The 23877-nt window shown below is 43.3% G+C and overlaps 1 protein-coding gene across 1 annotated transcript in view; it reads right to left on the bottom strand.

The window, feature by feature from the left end:
- Positions 1 to 23249: 23249 nt before the first annotated feature.
- Positions 23250 to 23877, bottom strand: part of tg (thyroglobulin) — a 443647-nt gene continuing 443019 nt past the window's right edge. The window contains exon 49 of the mRNA XM_078541245.1: positions 23250 to 23655. Coding sequence (XP_078397371.1) covers positions 23552 to 23655 — 104 coding nt within the window. The 3' untranslated portion in view covers positions 23250 to 23551. The remainder of the gene's footprint in view (positions 23656 to 23877) is intronic.

Here is a 23877-nt window from a genome sequence, read left to right as displayed (position 1 = left end):
TAACGTTAGATTACACAGGATATACAGCACAGAAAGGGGCAATTCAACCCAACCTGTGCATGCCAGCTAAATCTACCATTGTAACCCATTATTCCCTTCTCCCTCAAATGTTTGTCAAGCTTCCCCTTATATGCATCTATACCATTCACTTCAACTGCTCCCTGTTGTAGTAAGTTCCACATTCTCACCAATTTCTGTGTTAAGAAGTTTCTTCTGAATTCCCTATTGGATTACACGGTGCCTATCTCATATCAATTAAATAGCCAGCTTTCTGTTTGCAACGCCTTCCTAAATGTCCAGTTCCAACTGCCCCACTGCAAACCATGTTGATGTCTCTGTGCCCCTCACTAAGTCTGGCTATTGTTTACATATATTGCCCATACATTCAGTATGGTGACTCCTGGGAGAACAAATTCTGACTCCACCACATTCCAAAGCACCAGCCCTTTCCAGGCTGTACCTGTGACACACTAAAATTATAAAAATATGATAAATTTAATGTCAAATAATTAGGAGGAATGATATAAGCAACAGAAAGCTCTATAGAGGCCCAGGCTGTTGCTTCATTCCAAGTGATCATTCTACAGCTGTAAGAGTGTGGTTAAGCTTAGTCATCGTGCAGGATTGTCTTACAAGGGCTCGAATTTGTCCTCACTTCCTAGCAGAAGTCATTGAATAGTGACCAGGAAAAAATGATTTTTTTTTTACCCTTCTCAATTGTAGTGTGAGTGAAGTCAATTGTTATGTCTCAGCTTTTACCCTGCTGAGATCACCTTGCTGTGCATAGTGTGCTTAATGTCGTACTATAGAGAAATTTGATTTTAAAGGGATAAAGATTGTCATTTGTTTTATTCATTCATGGGATGTGGGCATCACTGGCTGGGCCAGCATTTATTGCCCATCCCTAGTTTCCATTGAGAAGGTGATGAGCTGTCTTCTTGAATTGCTGCAGTCCATGTGGTGTAGGTACACCCACAGTGTTGTTGTGGAAGGGAGTTCCAGGATTTTGACCTAGCGACAGTGAAGGAACGGTGATATATTTCCAAGTCAGGATGATGAGTGGCTTGGAGGGGGACTTGCAGTTGGTGGTGTTTCCATCTATCTGCTGCTGCCCTTGTCCTTCTAAATAGTGGGTTTTGAAGGTGCTGCCTAAGGAGCCTTGGTGAGTTCCTCCAGTCATGTATCTCGTAGATGGTTATGTCATGGCTGCTAGCCATGGTGCACTCTACCTCAGAGTCAGAATGATATGGGTTCAAGTCCCACTCTACAGAGTCTAGGCTGACGCTTCAGTCCAGTACTGAGGAAGTGCTGCATTATTCCTTGGTACCAATTTTCAGATGATATTATAAATGGAGGCTCTGTTCCGGATTTTCGCTCCCAAGGCAGCTGCGCAGAGTTGGGAAAATTTCCAGTTTGGCTCACCCGCCTCAGGAGAAACTGACCCAAACAGCTGGATTTTTGTTCTGGGGGTGGGTGTGGTGGGGTACATGCTATAATTTGGCCCACTGCCTGTAGAAGCAGTTTGGAGGCAGCCACAGGAGCTCTGAGTGCTGTTTAAAATGCCCACCATGGTGGTCTTGGGCTTTGTCCCAGTTGTAATAAAAGGAGATAGTTCCACTAGCCCTCACCTCCTCACCCCCCCACCCAGTCTCCATGCCCCATCCATGCCAATACATGCCTCCACCCACCTTCCCATTGCTCCCATAACCTACATGCCAACCTATGCCCCTCAGCCCAACCCCATGGCCCCATATAACCTCAATGTCAACCTATGCCCCTCTACCTAGCCCGCATGGCCCTGTTTAGACCTCAAGCCAACTTGGTGCTAACCCACCACCCTTTGACTTTATACCCTCTATATCAACACAACCAGTATCTGCCATGGACAGACCTCACGAGCTATGCTAAGATGAAATATAATAAAGTCCTATCTATTAAAAATTTCACTATATAAAACAGCTCTTTCATCAATAAAAAGCGATTCAATACATTTAAATCCCCTCAAGTACTTAATCCATAATAAAAACAAATATTTGTATTTAGAGCCCTACATCAAAGACAGCTAATCCCATAATAATCTCTTGAAGCTGTCTATCAAACTGTGAACTTTTAGGCCACCAACTGTGCTCATGACAAGTTGTGGTAGTAATCAAGCAGTGATAATATTATGATAGCCCTTAGAGCTATGTCAACAAACAGCTATTGAAATTTCAAGCACTGATTTTTTTCAACCCAGAGACACAGGAGGCTGTTTTTTTCAAAATTTAAAGAGAAGGGGATTTAAATAGCTTGACAGGTTGACAGTTCCACAGACTTTCTCCACCTTTTATGCACATTCACATCTGTTAAGTCAGGAAATGAACCCCGTTCAAGTAAATATGGGTTTTTTGAACTCAGCACTGAGCTCAAAAGGCCCTGTTGAGTTTGGGCTTCCCCCATTGGTGAATTACATCCTGCCCCTTCTCCATATAAAAATAAGATCTGTCAGCAATGGGGACGGGACTTCTGGTTCCAAGGTCCTGCAGGCATTTTGACTAAGGCACAGAGTCTCCGCAACTCCATGAAAATCCGAGCTTCTGTTTTCCCTTTCGGGTAACTGCAAAAAGATCTCATAGCTCTATTCGAAGAAGAACAAGGCAAATTTCCTTGGTACCTGGCTAATATTTATCCCTTTACCAGCTAATGGCAACTTCCATTAAACAGAAAATCTCTGATTTTATAATGTAGTTAGAATGCTGAAACTGAATCAGTGAGGAGGGCTGTACCAATGCTGATTTTGCCCAGCCATTGGGGGAAAATCTAGCAACTGGACATCTAAAATCATTCAACAGAAATCAGGAATGAGAAAAGCCATTTAGTACTTGGAAATATCAATAACAACATCTTCCCCAATGTGTCATTTAATTGTATTTTGAATAGGCAGTTTATGGTAGATTATTCCAAACAGTTTTCTCTTTTTTGAGTTTTATTTGTTTGTTTTATTTGTGTTTTAAAATCTGTTTTTCATTAATTCTTATTTACCTCCTCAGGCTCTACTGTTTTAAGATAAGTAATAATCTGAGTTTTTTTTTTAATCGACACCACAATAAGATACTAGATATGCGGTTACATTGCCTGCAAGCAGTGAGAGGAAATGCAGAAATGTGACAGGAATTAAGTCTGATTAAATGACAGAGAGTTCACACTATTGACAATGTTTTTATTATATTGAAAACAAGAAAAATATGGTATAGGAACAGAAGCAAGCCATTCTGCCCCTTTTAGCTTGTTTCAGCATTTAATTAGATCATGGCTGATCTGTATCTTAAATCTATTTGCCCCCTGCCCACCTCCACCAAACTTGGTTCCTATCCTCTAATCACTATAGCCAACAAAAATCGATGAGCCAAAGTTTTGAAATTTTCAATTGACTCAGCCTCCACAGCTTTTTTGGGGGGAAAGAGTTCCAGATTTGCACTTGTGAGACAAAAAGCATTTTCTGACATCATCTGTGAATGGCCCAGTTCTAATTTTAAGAACCCCTTGGCCCTAGACTCTCCCACAAGTGGAAATAGTTTTTCACTTCCTATTCTATCAAATCCTACCATCAGTTCACCCTTGACTTCCTATGCTCAAAGGAATACAAATGCAAGCTGTCTTCACAATTTAACCCTTTTAACCATGATATAATTCTGATGAAACTGCACTTCATCCCATCCAAGACCACCCCTTCCTTTGGTTTGCAGTCCAGACTGAATGCAGCATTCATAATGCAGTCCAACCAACCTTCTACAACTGTGGCATAAGTTTCACTTATTTATATTCTATCCACCTTAAAATAAAGATTAACATTCCATTTGGATCTTTTTTGTGTACCTAGCAACTAACTCTTAGTGATCACAATACATGTACCCCTAAATCTCTCCTCTCCTCCACACTTTGTAACTTCTCACCATTTCGAACAAATCTCTAATCTATCTTTCTTTGGTCAAATGTGGACCATACTCTCCTGTATTGAACTTCATCTGCCACAGTTTTGACCACTCACTTAATCCATCAGTGCCCCTTTGCAACTTTCTGTTCTTATTTACACTACTTACCTTGCTGCCCAACTTAGTGTTGTCAGGAGGTGAAAAGACTTTGCATTGATACACCTCTCAAGTCTTTAGAAATAAATCACCTTTCAATTAACTGCATAATTATTGATGCTTCAGAATCTCTGATTGAAATAATTTAACACCAAAAGGCCTGCACCATGCTGCACCTGACCTGGTGCACTTGGCAATGCCATCGGGTGAGCAGAGTAAAAATAGTTTCCTTGCATTGATGTGGCTCTCACTGATAAAACAATTCACACAGAAAATAACAGGTGGCCATTTTAAATAGTTCACTGATCCATGAATGTAAGCCGCTTTTCCATTACGCACTTTCCAATTGTGCTCGATTTGTTTACCTATATTTTCAACTTTTCATTGTGCGGTTTGATTGCTATGTTGTTCTGAAACCTGTTATCAGTGTTTCAGACCATCTGTCTGATACTAGTGGGCGTAGCCGCACCCACATAATGGACTGACAGCTCTGCAGATAGACGAACAAGTCTGCATCATTAAAACCTCCATTTCATGGGTAAAAGGCGCTTGTTCAGAGATTTTCTGAAGCAGGCGATATCTGTAGAATGTCAGCATAGCTGTAAGGCTGAAACTGTTAGCAAAGTTTTGGGTAGTTCTAATCTCCTGACAGATATGCCTATATATTTATTCCATCTGTACATGTTAGTGGGTAAATGATGTTATGTTGTGAGATCCATGCTGCAGACCCTTTTTTGAGTCTTTAGTATGTTAAGCCATTAATATCTAGTGTTCCTAATCTAATATCTAAGTCAAGGGTAAAGGCCATGGCTGAGATGGTGTAATGATACAAAAACAGAAAATGCTGGAAAAACTCAGTAGGTCTAACAGCATCTGTGAAGAGAAAAAAACAGTTAACGTTTCGAGTCCGTATGATTCCTCTTCAGGCTCTTCCTCTGTTTCTGTTTTTGTTTTTGTTTCGGATTTCCAGCATCCGCAGTATTTTGCTTTTATCATGGTGTAATGGCATTTTAGCTGAATTTAAAATACAAGAAAATTGTAAGAAAGTTAGCAAGACGAAGAGAAGGAGGAGAGAGAGAACAGAGAAGGCCAAGCTAACCAGCTGTGATATGTATTCTGCATGTTGGCTGTGCCCATGTATCTGATCATTGAATCTTTATTAAGTTGAAAGCATTTGTATCGAAAGCTTCATGCTTGACATATAGGCACAGCGCTCCAGCCTTTGTCTATATTATTACAAAGATACACAGTCAAAAATTGACTGCCCACAGATGAGGGTGGCCAGTATTAGTGGTTGGCACAGAGTACATCTCGCATAGTTGGGTAGACTTGGGTTGTTTTCATTAGTGCAGAGAAGACTGAGGGGCGACCTGATCGAGGTGTACAAGATTATGAGGGGCATGGACAGGGTGGATAGGGAGCAGCTGTTCCCCTTAGTTGAAGGGTCAGTCACAAGGGAACATAAGTTCAAGGTGAGGGGCAGGAGGTTTAGGGGGGATGTGAGGAAAAACTTTTTTACCCAGTGGGTGGTGACGGTCTGGAATGCACTGCCTGGGAGGGTGGTGGAGGCGGGTTGCCTCACATCCTTTAAAAAGTACCTGGATGAGCACTTGGCATGTCATAACATTCAAGGCTATGGGCCAAATTCTGGTAAATGGGATTAGGTAGGTAGGTCAGGTGTTTCTCACGTGTTGGTGCAGACTTGATGGGCCAAAGGGCCTCTTCTACACTGTGATTCTGTGATTCTGTGATAGTCTGTCATGTCTGGTTGGTCCACCTTTCCTTTATCCACCCACCTCAGGCAAGGGCCATTCCTTTGGTGTCAGTAATGATGTCAAGAGCAAAAGAGAAATAATTGGCAAAATATTGGCACATTCATGAGAAGATTCATGAGAACTTAAATGTCATTAAGGAAAACAATAACAATAAAGCAAAGATGACAAAAGACAGCTAAAAAGTTCAATTTGCACTCTTGTCACATTACTGTTTCCTGTCAGATGCTTACTGTCATCAGATAACTCTGGACACCTATTTTACATGAGTAATATTTAAGTATGTTATCCTGCATTCTAGAATGACAGGAAGTTTCACACACAAATTAATCTTAAACTAGGTTCCTATCTGTTCAAGATACACATACCCTCTCACCCTATATCAGTAGCGGCAGTGGAAACAGAACTCTGACTCATTTTCCCATTTTGGCAATGCGCCCTCCTGTCCTCATTTTATGCTTATAAAACAAGCTCTGGATTCTGTGACAGGGCTAAAACCTCACCCTGTATAGTTTTTATAAAACAATTACAGATATCTTCATGGCTATTTCTAAACTTTTAAAAACTGGACAATCACTAAAATGGCTGAAGCTATGTCTGTCTGTGCCCCTCGAACAAAAAGAGCTTTCTTGCAGTATCAGAGAGACTCACATTCATTATCTCTGAAGAGGCACTAATGACACCCCTGTGGGCTGCGCAGACCAAATTCAAAGAGAACTATGCAAAGGCCATCAGCATTTCCTAACCCATGTTGGCCAACCAGAGTCTATTTAGAACTCTATTAACCAAGTCTTTTAACCATTTCGAGAATTCAGATGAAGGATACACATCCTGATCAAAGACAGTATGGAGAGGTGGGAGTCATGTGACATGGACCCCTAGCTTGTATAGCCAGCAATATTGCCTTGCTGTCCTGCAAAATCTCAGTCTGCCATTTTATCATCAAACTAGCAGTAGGACAGAAAAGGGGCTCTGCCCAAAATGAATACCTGGCTCCATCTACATTTTTGCTACTGGAACTTTTGTACCATTGCCTACAAGATTGATTCATCTTTGCATGCCTATCTCATTGTGTGAAGTCAACTCTACTGAAAAAGTGAATTATACAGCATCGATTTTCAACCTGCCGACCTCCGTGAAGGAATACCTCATTGGGCTTTAATTCTGGACTCTGGAGCCCACATAAAACACCATTTCTTTCCTCTGTGGCCTCTGCACTGTAAATCTTTCTTTTTTCTATACCTTTGCTGTATGAATGCAAAAACATTGCGGCCCCCTTTCCTGCATTTGAGTGTGTGCAAATAAGCTAACCCTTTGAGTTCAGCCTATCTCGAGTTTGCTGTGGGGTTATTAATAGAAATTGGATCACACCAACACTGAGGGGTTGGGAAATATGCCACCATTTATAAAGGGGGAAGCAAATCAAAATAACTGTTCTGTTTACAGACGGGTATTGAGAGGAGAAATTAGTGCTGTTTAAATTAACTCCCCTCCTGACCATACCATATACAAAATCTAGGCTTCACTGTTATGATTTATACATGGATTATAGGCACTTGGTCAAGCTACCAGTGATTAACAAGGATCTTGAGTCAGGAGAGATGGAGGAGGAAAAGACTGGCAGCACAAAAGTAGTGAGAAACCTACCAGTTGTATGTTGCAAATTTAGTTTGAAGAATCAGTTTTATCATGTAACATAAAAATTTCAATCTTTGAACCTTAAAACATAGTAACATGAAAAAAGACAGGGCTGGAAAAGAATCTGCAATTGATTTGGTCCAAACAGTTTGCTGAAGTATCTATCTAACTTCCCCTTAAACCTTTCCACTACAAACCTTATAGATTTAACTTCTGAGTAAAGCAGCTAAATTTATATCGTGCAGCTGCTCTCTTCTAAACTTGATATGCTAGAAGTGTCTGTGTAGAAAAGGGACCTATCAGGAGAGGTTGAAGATCCTGGGATTGTTCAATCTGCAGAGGAGAAGGTTCAATGGGTATTATTTGGGATTCTGCAAAGGATGATGAAGTCCTTGGTTGGAATACTGTGCCCAGTTTTGGTCTTCTCACACACAGAGGAGGATTAAAAAATTATTTCCCAGTTTGGAACATTATAGTTATCAAAAAGCAGGACAAATCCAACCCGGCCAATTACTGCCCCACCAGTCTACTCTCCATCATCAGTAAAGTAATGGAAGGGGTCATCAACAGTGCTATAAACTTGCTTAGCAATAACCTGCTCACTGACGCCCAGTTTGGGTTCTGCCAGGGCCACTCAGCTCCTGACTACAGCCTTGGTTCAAACATGGATAAAAAAGCTGAACTCCCGAGGTGTCCTTGACATCAAGACCGCATTTGACCGAGTGTGGCATCAAGGATCCGTAGCAAAACTGGAGTCAATGGGAATCAGGATGAAAACTCTCCACTGGTTGGAGTCATACCAAGCATAAAGGAAGGTGGTCGTGGTTATTGGAGGTCAGTCATCTCAGCTCCAGGACATCACCACAAGGGTTCCTCAGGGTAATGTTCTCAGCCCAACCATCTTCAGCTGCTTCATCAATGACCTTCTTTCCATCATAAGGTCAGAAGTGTGGATGTTCACTGATGTTTGCACAATGTTCTGCGCCATTCGTGACTCCTCAGATACTGAAGCAGTCCATGTCCAAATGCAGCAAGACCTGGACAATATCCAGGCTTGGGCTGACAAGTGGAAAGTAACATTTACGCCATACAAGTGTCTGGCAATTATCATCTCCAACAAGAGAGAATCTAATGGCATTCAATGGCATTACCATTGCTGAATCCCTCACTCTCAACACCCTGGAGGTTACCATTGACCAGAAACTGAACTGGACTAGCCATATAAATACTGTGGCTGCAAAAGCAGGTCAGGAGCTAGGAATTGTGTGACGAGTAACCCACCTCCTGCCTCCCCAAAGCCTGTCCACCATCTACAAGGCGCAAGTCAGGAGTGTGATGGAATACTCCCAACTTGCCTGGATGAGTGCAGCTCCCACAACACTCAAGAAGCTTGACAGTGTCCAGGACAAAGCAGCCCATTTGATTGGCACCACATCCACAAACATTCACTCCCTCCACCACCGATGCACAGTGGCAGCAGTTTGTACCATCTACAAGATGCACTGCAGGGATTCACCAAGGCTCCTTCGACAGCACCTTCCAAATTCACAACCGCTACCATCTAGAAGGACAAAGGCAGCAGATAGATGGGAACACCACCACCTGGAAGTTCCCCTCTAAGTCACTCACCATCCTGACTTGGAAATATATCGCTGTTCTTTCACTGTTGCTGGGTCAAAATCCTGGAGCTCCTTTCCTAACAGCACTGTGGGTGTACCTACAGCACATGGACTGCAGCAGTTCAAGAAGGCAGCTCACCACCACCTTCTCAAGGGCGACTAGGGATTGGCAATAAATGCTGGCCCAGCCAATGAAGCCCACATCCCATGAATGAATTTTAAAAAAAGACAGGTTCAGAGTTAGGTTTGTAGAGTTTAGAAAAGTGTAGACTTAGCGGTGATTTGATCGTGGTTTATAAAATTATAAAGATATTTGATTATTTGTATAGTTTGGTTCCATTAAATAAGTTATGGAGGACTAGGGGTCAAAATCTCAATATGCACAAAAGTAGAATTAGGTTAGATTTTAGGAGGCGGTTATTTTCCTGGATAATAGTGGACCTCTGCAATAGTTTCCTGGCTTGTGCTTTACATGCTGATGCATTGATTTCTTATCTGTGTCTGCCTGTGGCACAGATCACTTTGTACAAGAGGTAAATAGATATCTTGCAACATTAGTCAGGGCTTAAATGTGGAATGCTGGAGTCATTTTGATCACCTAAGAAGGTTAGAGAGGAATTTTACAGGTTTGTTTTCCTTAATTGGGCTGGAATTTTACCTGTATTTTTTCACTCTTCCAGGAGATTACATAGCATCTAGATGGGGTGGGGAATGTATGTATTGTGATTATATGGGACAGGCTCTTTTTCTGTTCATTACATTTTGTATGTTTGTTTTCAAATGGTTGGAAGCTGTAACGGGAAATTTTGGAAAGAGATGGTTTGATGGATTGTAGAGCTTTTTCATTTGATTCTATGGGCTGGATTTTCATCCTGAAGGCAGGTAGTGGGAGTTGGGAAAATTCCCACCTTGGCGTGCCCACCTCTGGAGAAAGTGTCTACAAGAACAGGATTTTCATTGTAGGGTGGGGGGTAGTGGGTGTGGGCTGCAGTTGGATCAGCCACCTTGGGAAAAAGTTTGGAGGCAGCCACAGGGGCTGCTGGGTGCAGAGGTGGGCTGTTTAAAAGGCCCATCTTGTTGCTGTGGGACTTTGCCCCAGTTATAATAAAAACAGAAGGGCCCTCCAGATCTCAGTCCTCACACCTCCTCATCCCCCACACTCCCCATGCCCCACCCATGCCATCTCATGCCCCTAACCCACCTCACCCCCCATGCTAAGGTATGCCCCCAAACAACTCCTATGGTACCACATACCCTCATGCCACGTTATGCACTCATATCACCCCTATGAGCCCTCTTTCCCCCCGTACTAATACATACCACCACTCACCCCCTATGGCCCCTTATGCCAAGCTATGGCACTTCCCTGCCAATTCATCCACTGTACTCTGTATAGCACCAGTGAATCCTATAGTGGCAGTGGAATGTGTAGAAAACACTTTTAAAAAGTTATTCATTGATAATTTTTCACTTTCTTAAAAAAAACTCCTCTTTACTACTGCCCAATAAAAGTGTCAATTATCCAGTCCCTTTAAAATATCAATAGCAGAAACTGCAAGCACTTGAAACCTGTTTATCTTATGTAAATAAATACTGTGAAATTGATAGACCAGATTAATCAAACAATGTTATCCCTGGGGCTCATGTGTTTCAACAGGCTAATAGATTTCTGGGCTCTTAACCAAGAATACATAATGAGGATTAGCTGAGAACCCAGAAATCCATCACCCATTGAAACACCTGAGCCCAGGGGAAAAAAAAACTTCATTGATTGCGCTGGCTCTCTGATCTATGCTATCAATTTCGCAATTTTACTTACACCAGATAAACAGGTTTCAAGTGCTTGCAGTTTTAGGGCAGGAAGCCTAGGGGTGGGGGAGTGGGTTTTGGACACCAGGCAGCGAGGCACAAAGGTGTATCATCATCATCAGGGGGTACCCCTGATGCGCACAAGCACCGCCCTCCTCCACAAATAATGTGACTTGGCACCCACCCCCCCCCCCCACCTCTCCACCATTCTTCTCACCTTTTCAACAAAGTTATTTAAAAATTGGCCTTCTGAATCTTGTTCGCCTGCCCATGTCAACATAATTATGATGTGGCAGCATAATATTCAGGTCAACTGTCTTGTTAACAAGTTCAATTGTCAGTTGTTTTTTTAAAAAAAATCAGCAGCCCACCTACATTATTTTTGGGGCTCTGTCAGGGGTGGGCAGGAAGGCTACCACCCACCAGATTTTATGTGCACCCCACCGAAAACATGCCCGGTGTGGGAGGGTGGGGGTGGGTGTAAAATCTAGCCCAGTGTTTTGGTGGCAACTTCCAGGATTCCCTTTAAAACTGCTGGATAGGCTGAATGTAGATGTGCTTTCCTGAACAAATATGACCTAGCATTGACTCTGCTCTGGGCAGGCCAACTATACAAAGGGAGCCTTACTTATAGGTATAGGATTACATAGGATATACGGCATAGAAACAGGCCATTTGACACGAACACTTCATGTCTGTGTTTATGATCCACTCAAGCTTCCTCTCATCTTTGCTTATCTAAATCCACCATCGTAGCCATTGTAACCCTTCTGCCTCATATACTTGTCTAGCTTCCTCTTAAATGCATCTATACTATTCACTTCAACCATCCCTGTGGTAGTGAGTTCCGCATTCTCACCACTTGTAGGTAAAGGCTTTTCTTTTGAACTCCCTATTGGATTTCTTGATTAAAAACAGAAACTGTTGGATAAATTCAGCAGGTTTGGTAGCATCTGCAGAGAGAGAAACAGAGTTAGCGTTTCAAGCCGGAATGACTCTTCTTCAGATAGGCTCGAAACGTTAATTCTGTTTCTCTCTCCACAGATGCAGCCTGACTGGCTGAGGTTTTCCAGCATTTTCTGTTTTTATTTCAGAATTCCAGCATCCACGGTATTTTTCTTTTACCTTGGGTTTCTTGGTGACTGCCTTATACTCATGGTCTCTAATTATTCTCTTTCCCACATGAAGAAACGTTCTCTCTGTGGCTGGGATTTTCCATTCTGGACCTAAGGCCCGTGGCGGGGGCGCAAGCCAGGGGCGTTTCCCGCCATGCAGCCCAGTGGGGATTCACACCAAATTGTGTGATGCTAGGCTCATTAGTTATGCAGTAGGGGGTTTTCCGAAGTATTGTGCGGTGGTGGGGGGGACAGGATGACGCGTGCCCCACCATCATATCCAGGCGCCTTATTAAAAGGTGCCCGGACATCAACCTCTTTGTCACAAACTCGCCGTTGAAGGGGGAGATGGCCTGCTGATCCCAGGGAGCTCTGACCCCCAGATTCAGCGATGCTTCCCTCAATATGCTGCTCAATTCAGTGGAAGCCAGGAGGGATGTCCTGTACCCCAAGGATGGAAGGAGGAGGCCGAGCCATGTGACCAGGCCTCCAAGGGAAGAAGTGGCCAGGGTCATCTGTGCCCATGGTCTCCATCGGAGGGTTGCCCTGGAATGCCAGAAATGGATGAATGACCTCCTCTGTATTGCCAGGGTAAGTGAGCCCTCAACTGCTTACACTCAACTCACTGAATGGTACAGGGGACATGGGCCCCAGTGACAAGTGCACCATCCGTGCGGCCCATCATAAAAAAGCTACTCAATGTGTTATGGTGATGCCTCATAGCCCCACTGCAGTCTATCTAGCTTGAAGGTGGAGAGGCCACTGTGGGTCCCTGACTTTCCCACACACAGAGCTCAGTTGCTGTCTGGGGTGGGGATTCGTTGGGGGCATGGGGGAAAGGGGGTTAGGCTTGAGGGCACCAGCAAGCACTGCTAATGACATGTCTGTGGATCTTATCCTTCGATCTGCGTGGTGGGCTCACTGCTTTGGAGGGACCTGCAGCGCATCAATCACATGGCACACAATTTGTTTTTATTTGTTTGTTTTTATTTGTAAGACAGGAAGCGTGAGAAAGATACCTGAAACTCAAACCCATCTTTGCGCAGAAAAAGTTGTGGAACAACAGAAGAGAGAGAGAGAGAGAGAGGGAAGATGGGAGGAAGCCCACCTGAACAGAGCAACCTTACAGAGTTCGTGGAGCGGGTAGCTGAGCTGGAAGAGGAGGAAGCGGGCTGAGCCTGTGCAAATGGAGAAGTTGGTGGGTGGCCTCCATCCAGTCAGGACCAATGCATAATGTACTCACCACATAGATACATGTCTGCAGCAGGAGGAGGCAGAGTCAACCAAGCTCACCGGCACTCAGAGGACTGCTGGAAAATAGGTACCTGTGATGTCCGAGTTGGAGTACAAGCCTCTGGGACCGGTGCTTTATGAGATACTGGAGATGCAGTGAGAGGCGGGGAACATCAGGCAGAGGTGGCGGATGCCCTCAATAAAGTGACACATGAGGCAGAGGAGTCCATCCGCCTGTTCCCTGATGAGGTGGCTCTGACCTGTGCACACATGGAGGTCTCCAGGGAGAGGATGGCAAACTCCTCCAGCAGAATGCCAAGTTTCCATCGGTGATGGGCAGAGACCTGCATTCCATCACTGTAGCCATCGGTGAGATCTTGCTGTGACTACGCAAGAAGGTACAGGGCACTGCGACCTTCCTCCAGGTGCCCCTTCTCCTCAAGGAATCAGGTAGGGGCCCTCGGGCACCCAAAGTGAGGAGAAATGGCTTTGGACGCCCCGGGACCTCCGCTCTGAGGGTGTCCGGCCTCCGGAATCCCCCTTGCCTGTGATGCCTTCAGCTTCATTCTCTGTAGCTGCAGAGGGAGCAGCTGGCCCACAGCTGGACAGCCAAAGTAAGCTCAGGTCTGCAGAAGACAGCCACCAAGGTCAGCAGGCTGCCTCCACCCCTACTGCGGATGTTGGGGGAGCACTTAGAGGAAGTGGTAGGGAACAAAAGATTAAGAAGATACGATTTCACATCTGGTTGCACGGGTGCACTATAATTGTTAATGTTCTCATACTTCTGTAAATAGACTCCACTTGCATTTTAATGAGGTTTGATGCGGCTTAATTGCTATTTGCAGCCATTAAGCCTGTGCGCACCCCCTCCCCATCTTCAGGGGTACACCCCAGGCTGGGTCTATGCACCCCGGAATCATGCATGTGCAGAGAAGCAACGATCTCTGCCAGGGCCCTTGCGAGCCACATGTGCAATAAGCCACCTGTCCATGCTGAGCCTTTTGCCCTTCATGCACTTATCTGTTGAAACGCCTTAGCATTATCAGTACCACGTGTGGGGGTTCCCCTTCAGTTGTCCAGTTGAGCTGGCCTGCCACTCGGTCCACCCACAGTGATCCAATTCCTATGCATCTCCAGACCTCCACCCCGAGGTTCTGGATTGATGCAAGTGGCCATGGTGCATGTGACATTTCAGGTTGAGTCCAACACCTTCCGACTCCCCACCTCTCCCAACACACACCCTCCCCCCCATAACCATTGACCCTCCTGGTGTGACCCTTGGCCTCCCTACAGTCATCCCTACAACCCTCCCCCATCTCCGTCCATCCCATGCAGGTGAATGTTCACGACCCTTACCTTATCGAGGAGCCCACCGTATGACAATAGCCTTTTTTTATTCATTCATGGGATGTGGGCTTCGCTGGCCGGGCCAGCATTTATTGCCCATCTCTAGTTGCCCTTGAGAAGATGGTGGTGAGCTCCCTCCTTGAACCGCTGCAGTCCATGTGGTGTAGGTACACCCACCGTGCTGTTAAGAAGGGAGTTCCAGGAATTTGACCCAGTGACAGTGAAGGAACGGCGATATATTTCCAAGTTAGGATGGTGAGTAACTTGGAGGTGAACTTCCAGGTGGTGGTGTTCCCATCTATCCCCTCATCCTGCCAGACCCCAGAATCCATTTTACTTCTGTGCCCGCTCAAACAACACTCAGTGCCCCTTAACCTGTCAACACAGGACCCTCACTCTGCCACCCTACTGGCTCCCATTGTCCTCGTTAACTCTCACTATCCCTTCTATCAACAATTCCGTCAGTATGCCCCGAGGGCCCCTCCCCCTGAACCCCTTTCCCCTCTTCCTCTATGCGTGTTCACACATGCACACAAACACACCTGCACACAAGTCCGCCTGCACTCCCCTACAGCCCTTCCCACATTCCCTCTGTATAAACCACCTCACTCATTCCATGACCCCTGCAGCATCTCTCTTTCTCCTAACACCCCTTTACTCCCCCGCCCTCCCCTCTAGGCCTTCACACCCACCCCACATCTTCATTCCTCTGCTCCCCATCTAATCCTTCCCCAGCACAGACCACCACCGCCCAACAATACCTCATGTAGCCGACCATCTGCGGCATTAAGATCCTCATCCCGGAAGCTCCTGCAGTGCAAAGATTCACGTCCTGGAAGTTCCAGCAGTGTAAAGATCCGCGTGATTGATGCTCCACCCACCCACTGCTGCACATGGTTCCAAGGTCCACAGTCGCTGGAGGCCTCCATCATTTGATCTCCGCAAGCTGCCCCAGGCCTTCTTCCAGGGGTATTCCGACATGTCTACACCACATTGGTCCGGATATGGATAATTGGACAAGGGGGGAACAATTCTGGTCGCCCCATCCAATTATCTGCATCCCTTAAACGGGAAGCGAAATAGCTTCCCGCCAGCCTCTGGCAGGAATGGTGACCCGTCATGACGGGCAGGAGCGCATGTTCCTATCGTCATTTCACGGCAGTGGGAAACTGATTTCTCAGCTCCCACCACATTGATTCCCCCCCCCACCACCTCCCCCGGCCATTACAGCTGCCACTGTTGGGGACTGGAAAATCCTGGCACTGTGTCCAGACTGTCAAAACCTTTCATAATTTTAAAGACCTTTAAGTCAACCCATCAGCCTTCTTTTTACAAGAGAAAAGAGACCTAACCTGTCAATATGTTCCTGCTGTGTATACCCTTATCTTTCTGGTCTCATCCTTGTAACTCTTCCCTGCACTCTCTTCAGCGCCTCTGTATCTTTTTTATAACATGGTGGCCTGAACTGCACTTAGTAGTTTAATTAATGTCTAACCCTTGTTCGATACAGGTTTATTAAAACCTCCCTACTTTTCAATTTTATCCCTCTAGAAATAAAGCCTGGTGCTTGGTTTCCTTTTATTATGGCCTTGCCAACCCACGAAACAGTTTGTAGTGATTGATGTATCTGTACTCTGAGATCCCTTTTTCCTGCACCCCACACAGGTCTGTGCCATTTAGCTAATAAGCATTCTTATTCTTCCTACCAAAATGTACTAATTCACATTTATCTGTGTTGAACTTCATTTTCCAATTATTTATCCATTTTCCAAGTTTATTAAAGTCCTCTTGCATTTCGTTGCAGTTCTCCTCAGTATTGACTATTCCCCTGTTAATCTGACATCATCTGCAAATTTAGAAATTTTACTTTTGATTCCAATGTCCAAGTTGTTAATGTAAATGGTGAACAGCACTGATCCCAGCACTGAGCCTTGTGGAATACCACTTCCCAACTTCTGCCACCCTGAATACCTGCCCTTTACTCCCCACTCTGAGAGCGAGCAATCGATTCTGCCACTTGTCCACTGACCCCACATTCTCTGACCTTCCTCAATTGTCTATTATGGAGCACCTTATCAAAGGCCTTTTGGAAATTCAGATAAATTACATCCGCAAAGGGTCATCCCTAGTGTGTTGGGGCAAATCACACTGCGTGGGCCCCCCTTAACGTTTTTATACAAGTTCCCTCTGACAACTGGGCCCCTGAGTGTGTGTGTGTGATAAGGAGCACCATCAGCGTCCCACCTACTGAGCACTCGGGTACAAGCACATACCGCACACTTGACTGTGATAACTGTGTCGCACGTAAAACTATACTTTGCTTCCAAGGCTGAACACAATTGATGGCTCTCCTTTTGTTAAGGAGAAATCCATGATCTCTGTGGAACTTCATTATAACCTTTTTACTCGCACACCCCACACCCCAACTGGAGAAAGTTTTAAGGCTGGAATTTTCCAGCCCCTCACATCGGCAGGATCTTCCGGTCCTACCAATGTGAACAGAGGTTTCAATGGCTCGCCAGTCCTCTGCAGTTGGCGGGGGGTGGGGGTTGGAAAATTCCAGACTAAATTTCAGAGTGAGGATATTCACTGCGTTCAACGTTTTAAAAAAAATTACAAACATGTGGCAAGAAAATAAATCAAATTTTTAAAATAAAAATGACTGTCCATCTTCCAATGTTAAGCAAATGTTAGTTGCAAATGTGTACTGGAAGAAAAATAAAATAAGAAGCGGAAGGTTTAAATAGCCTGGGACCAAAAATAAACACAGCAAGTGAGTGGCTTACCCCTCAGATTGGATGCTATGCGCTACATGCCTGTTAGTGGTAAACCAGAGGATTAGGAAAGTTTTAAAGACCAACAAAAGATAACCAAAAAAAACAAACAGGGTGAAAATAAACTTTGAGGGTAAACTAGCAAGTAATATAAAAACGGACGGTAAGAGCTCCTTTAAATATATAAAAAGGAAGAGAGAGGCCAAAGTGAATATAGGCCCCTTAGAGAATGAGGTTGGGGAAATAATAATGGGGAACCAGGAAATGGCAGAGGAGTTGAATAAATACTTTGTTTCAGTCTTCACGGTAGAAGATACTAATAGCATTCCAAAAATACTAAATAATCAAGGGGCAAAAGTAGGGGAGGAAATAGACACAATAATTATCACTAGAGAAAAGGTACGAGGGAAACTAATGGGGCTAAAGGCCGATAAGTCCCCTGGACCTGATGGGTTGCATCCTCGGATATTAAAGCAAAAGAGATTGTGGATGCACTGGGAGTAATCTTCCAAGAACCCTTAGATTCTGGAAAAGTCCCAGAGGATTGGAGAATGGCCAATGTAACACCCTTATTCAAAAAGGGAGGGAGACAAAAAACAGGTAATTATGGGCCAGTTAGCTTAACATCTGTCATTGGGAAAATGTTGGTGTCTATTATAATGGATGTAATAGCAGAGCATTTAGAAATACTTAATCTAATCAAGCAGAGTCAGCATGGCTTCATGAAGGCTAAATCATGCCTAACAAATTTATTAGAATTCTTTGAGGTGTTAACAAGCAGGATAGTTAAAGGGGAACCAGTAGATGTAATATATTTGGATTTTCAGAAGGCGTTCGATAAGGTACCGCACATAAGGCTACTTAACAAGATAACAGCCCATGGTGTTGGGGGTAGAATGTGAGCATAGATAGATAATTGGCTAACTAATAGAAGACAGAGAGTTGGGATAAGGGGCATTTTTGGGATGGTGACCTGTAACTAGTGGAGTGCCACGGGGGTCAGTGCTGGGGCCTCAACAATTTATAATATATATTAATGACTTAGATGAGGGAAGTGAATGTACTATCGCCAGGTTTGCAGATAACACAAAAATAGATGGGAAAGCAAGTGGTGAGGATGACACAAGGAGTCTACAGAGGGATATAGACAGGTTAAGTGAGTGGGCAAAAATGTGGCAGATGGAATATAATGTGGGGAATTGTGAGGCTATGCACTATGGCAGGAAGAATAGAGAAGCTGAATATTATTTAACTGGAGAAAGACTGAAGAAAGCTGCAGCACAGAGGGATTTGGGAGTCGCCGTGCATGAATCACAAAAAGCTAGCATACAAGTTCAGCAGGTAATAGGGAAGGCAAATGGAATGCTGGCCTTTATTTCAAAGGGAATGAAGTATAAAAATAGGGAAATCTTGCTAAAACTATACAAGGCACTAGTTACACCACACCTAGAATACTGTGAACAGTTTTGATCCCCTTATCTAAGAAAAGCTATACTGGCATTGGAGGCAGTCCAGAAAAGGTTCACTAGGTTGATCCCAGGTATGGAGGGATTTTCTTATGAGGAGCGGTTGAGTCGGTTGGACCTGTACTCATTGGAGTTTAGAAGAATGAGAGACAACGTTATTGAAATATATAAAATTCTTAGGGGACTTGACAGGGTAGATGCTGATAGGTTGTTTCCCCTTGTGGGAGAGTCTAGGACCAGAGGGCATAATCTCAGAGTAAGGAGGTGCCAATTTACAGAGATGAGGAGGAATTTCTTCTCTCAGAGGGTAGTTAATCTGTGGAATTCTTTACCGCAGAGGGCTGTAGAGGCTGGGTCGTTATGAACATGCAAGGCTGAGGTAGACAGATTTTTAATCAGTAAGGGAATTAAGGGTTATGGGGGAAAGGCAGGAAAGTGGAGTTGAGGATTATCAGATCAGCCATGATCTCATTGAATGGCAGGGCAGACTCGGTGGGCCACATGGCCTACTTCTGCTCCTATGTCTTATGGTCTTATGATGGTGACACAGGCTTTAAACTGGGAGATCTCAAAAAAATGTAAGCAGCCCAAATGGAAACAAAACAGGGCAGCAGAACATGGGAAAGAATAAAGTAAGGATGTTGATAGCAAGGGAATAAATAGAACTATAAAATGGAAGTCTAAAAAGATGGTTAAACATAAAATGAGAGGAAATCCTATTAAAAATGAGTTAAAAAGTCCATACAGTAATGCACACAGTGCCTGTAATAAAACAGGGGAGCTGGAGGTAATCATGTGTTGGGAGGAATCAGACATAAATAGGAATCACTGAGACATGGCTACAGAATCAGGACTGGGATTTAAACATTGCAGGATGTAACATATTTAGAAAAGCTAAAGGCAACTGTCAGGTGGAGTAGCTGTATTCAGGATAACATAATGGCAGTAGAAAAAAGGGACACAGCCATCAGCAAGACAAAAATGGAATTCATATGAATAGAGATAAAAGATAATAAAGGATCAATTGCATTGGTAGGTGTAGTTTGCATACCACCTAATGATAGAAAGGAGGAGGAGGAAGAAATATACAGACAGATTAGGGAATTCAGTAAAAAACTTAATAATAATCATGGGGGATTTTAATTGCCGTGATATTAATTGGACAGAAGGGGTAAGTAAAAGGGGATAAACAAATGTTCCTACAATGTATACATAACTCCTTTCTAACCCATTGTTTGAAAAGCCCAACAAGGGAAGATTTATTATTGGAACTAGCAATGGAGAATGAACCAGAGCAGATAAGAGAAATTAAAAATAGGGAACATCCAGGCAATAGTGACCATGTTAAAATACCCTTTAAGATAATGATAGAGAAGGACATAAGTATGATGAAAACCAAATTAAGAGAGAGGAGAAAAGCTGATTTTGAGTGGTTGAGGATAGAATTTTGGAAAATAAAATGGGGAACTTTATGGCAAACAACAATGTAGGGCAACAATGGGAAATATTTAAAACAGTGTTCAACAGAATGCAGGGAAAATATATTCTTCTAAAATAAGATAACAAGCTAAACACTGATGGGACCATGTGGATGAATAAAGTTGTAAGGAAACAATTAGGCAAAAGGCAGACATTAAGTAGATAGACAGCAGAGGAGTGCATAATAAGAGAGAATTCAAAGAGAGAAGTAAAAAAAAAATTAGGAAATCTGGGAGAAACTGTGAAAATAAATTATCAAGGAACATAAAAAAAGTAACAAAAACAAAAAATGCTGGAAAAACTCAGCAGGTCTAACAGCATCTGTGGAGGGAAAGACAGAGTTAACGTTTCGAGTCCGTATGACTTCTTCAGAGCTAAGAGAAGTAAAAATGTGGTAAAGTTTATATTGTTTAAGGGGGTGGAGCAGGTGAAGCTGGATAGAAGGCTAGCAATAGGTGGAGGCAAAGGCGGGATTGCTAAAGATAACAATCTTATAAACCTCATATTTGTAACAGTATTGATAAAATTGAATGAACTCAAAGACAACAAAACCCTTGGTCCAGATGGATTGCATGCCTTTTGAAAGAATCGAGGGAAGAGATAACAGAGGCATAACTATTCATATTTAATCATTCATTAGAAAAAGGTGTATTTCCAGAGGACTGGCAGGTAGATAATGTAATTCCTATATTTAAGAAGGGGGATGGAACATGTCCAAATATATTTACATCTACTGGTTCCCCTTTATCTATCCTGCTTGTTAACTCCTCAAAGAATTCTAATAAATTTATCAAATAAATTTCCTCTTCATGAAGCTATGCTGACTCTGGTTGATTATATTCTGCATTTCTAAATGCTCTGCTATTACATCCTTTATAATACTCTAACATTTTCCCAATGACAGATGTTAAGTTAACTGACCAATATTTATCTGTTTTTTGTCTCCCTCCCTTTTTGAATAAGGGTGTTACATTGGCAGTTTTCCAATCCTCTGGGACTTTTCCAGAATCTAAGGATCCTTGAAATATTACTACCACTGCATCCACTATCTCAGTCGCTATTTCCTTTAATATCCGAGGACACAGCACATCAGGTCCAGGTGGCTTTATCGGCCTTTAGCCCATTAGTTTCCCTACTACCTATTCTCTAGTGATAGTTATTGTATTTATTTCCTCCACACCCCTCCCCACCCCCCACCCCCTTTTGCCCCACGATTATTTCATATTTTTGGTATGCTATTAGTGTCTTCTATCCTCATCTCCCACTTTACCTTTTCCATTAGGACATGGGTCCCATCCAGTTCAGGTGGAGCTGATCCCATGGAACTGGTGCTAGTATCCCATGTAGGGGCCCCTCTTTCTCACACCAGTCCTTTATCAGTGTGCCAATTCTCCTGATCTGTCTGTTTCTCTGTCAACTTGCACGTGGCTTGGGCAATATTATTATTACCGTCGAAGTCCTGCTTTTTAATTTAGAGCCAAAATCCTGATACACTTCCAGCAGAACCTCTTTCCATTTCCTACCTATGTCCTTTGTTCCAACATGCGAAGGGTGCCTGATGCTTGTATCAGGTATGGTGGCTGGATTCCTCCAATTGTGCCTTTACTAATATGGCAGGTGGCACACTTCTCACATAGAATATGCATGCATATTGGATGCTTTGGTACCTGTTTTACATCCATAGAGTGGTGACCCATAGAAGTTGGGGATATTTGTGGAGCCTCCTCGTCCTGTTAGTTGTTCAATTGTCCATTTATGATTGGATGTGGCAGGATTGCAGAGCTTTGATCTGATCCATTGGTGGTGGGATTGCTTAGCTCTATCTATGTATGCTGCTTCCACTGTCAACCACATCACTGTGGGCTGGATGCATGTGTAGGCCAGACCAGGTAAGGACCAGGTAGGTTTCCTTCCCTAAAGGACATTAGTGACCCAGATGGGTTTTTTTTTAGGACAATCGATGATAGCCCCATGATATCAATACTGACACTAGCATTCAATTCCAGATTCTTATTACTTAATTTAACTTATTAATAAATTGATCTTAAATTCCACCAAATCCCATCTGGTGGATCCCTGGTGGAATTTGAACCGATTTCCCCAGAGCATTAGCCTGGGCCTCTGGATTATTAGTCTAATGACATCACCACTGTCTTCCCATTCTTGTTACATTAGTTTTGTTCTATTACGGTGAGAGCATTTTATTGACGGTGGCAGTGCATGGTGGCAGGTCACTATTCTTGTGATGTTTGGAATGGGTAGTTGTATGTTCTCATTGTGAGAGAATCTAGAACTAGGGATATAGTTTCAGAATAAGAGGTTGTCCATTTAAAATGAAAATAAGGAAGAGTTTCTTCTCTGAGAGGGTTGTGAATCTTTGGGCTTCTCGACCCCATCGAGCTGTGGATGTTGAGTCATTGAATGTATTTAAGGTTGAGCTAAGTAGATTCTTGAACAACAGGGTGTTGAGGGTTATGGGGAAAAGGGAGAATGTAGAGTTGAGGCCAAGGTTAGATCAGCTGTGATCTTGTTGAATGGCGGGGCAGCTTTGAGGAGCCGTATGGCCCACTCCTACTTCTTATGTTCTTCTGAGATTTTATCAGACACATGAACTGAAAATGCCTCTATGAACAGCAGATAGAGTAACTCCAAACCAATGCAGTAAGCACCGTATGCTGTCACAGAGAAATATTCATCTTAAATCTTCTCCATATATGTGAAAAATTCCTGCCGGTCTCAGTGCCAACATATTTGATCCTCAGCTGACAATTTCTGTAATGTTTCACGATGTAAAACTATGGCATATTGTTTAATCACAGTTACCAACTATCTCCATAAAGTCAGGAAGTTTGATATTTGCTGCATGCAAGATGTGGCAATTAGCTGTGTTCCACGATCATCAAAATAAGTAAGCAAGTCTATTATTGGCTTACAGTCTTTTATTCTCATCTTCAGAAACTATCAATCAAACAGCGAATACTTTTTAAACATCTGTTTCTTCGCATAAGGGAATCTAAAGAATTAATAAGCCACTTACTGAGTAAGCTCAGCAATGCTAAGTCTAACCACCTGTTAACGTTATTGACAAAGGATCCATACAGTAACCACAGATTTTAATGATGAATGATTTATTTTTATATTTTCTATTCTCTTTTCTACAAGTTACTTTAAAAGTCTTCAAGGCAAGCCTCAATTAGTGATTGAAACCATCTGAGACAGAGGCATTGTCACTTTAATTATAAACTTCCTTTGCTTGCTGTGGTTGTGCTTGTGTGCCTGGTGACTGGGGCACTGATTCACGTTGATCTCTGCTCAGTTCATTCTTAGTGACATCGTCTGAAATATAAAATATGGGTTAAAGTCAGAGGGCAGAGTGAAGGTACTTTCATGACAGGTTCAGTTAATGGTTTACATGAGCATAATGTGCACAATTGGCTCTCACTGACCATTTACAATGATCTAATACACAGGTAAAATTAAAAGCCAGAGCATGGGAAAAGGTTCTAGATATACATGTTCACTTGTACATGCTTGGACAAACTCCCGCCTGTATATCAA

This window comes from Cetorhinus maximus, chromosome 4, assembly GCF_964194155.1.
Source record: "Cetorhinus maximus chromosome 4, sCetMax3.hap1.1, whole genome shotgun sequence".
In the NCBI taxonomy this organism is placed as follows: domain Eukaryota; kingdom Metazoa; phylum Chordata; class Chondrichthyes; order Lamniformes; family Cetorhinidae; genus Cetorhinus; species Cetorhinus maximus.
Note: the sequence above shows the minus strand (reverse complement) of the source record. Positions and strands in the feature narration are given on the sequence as shown.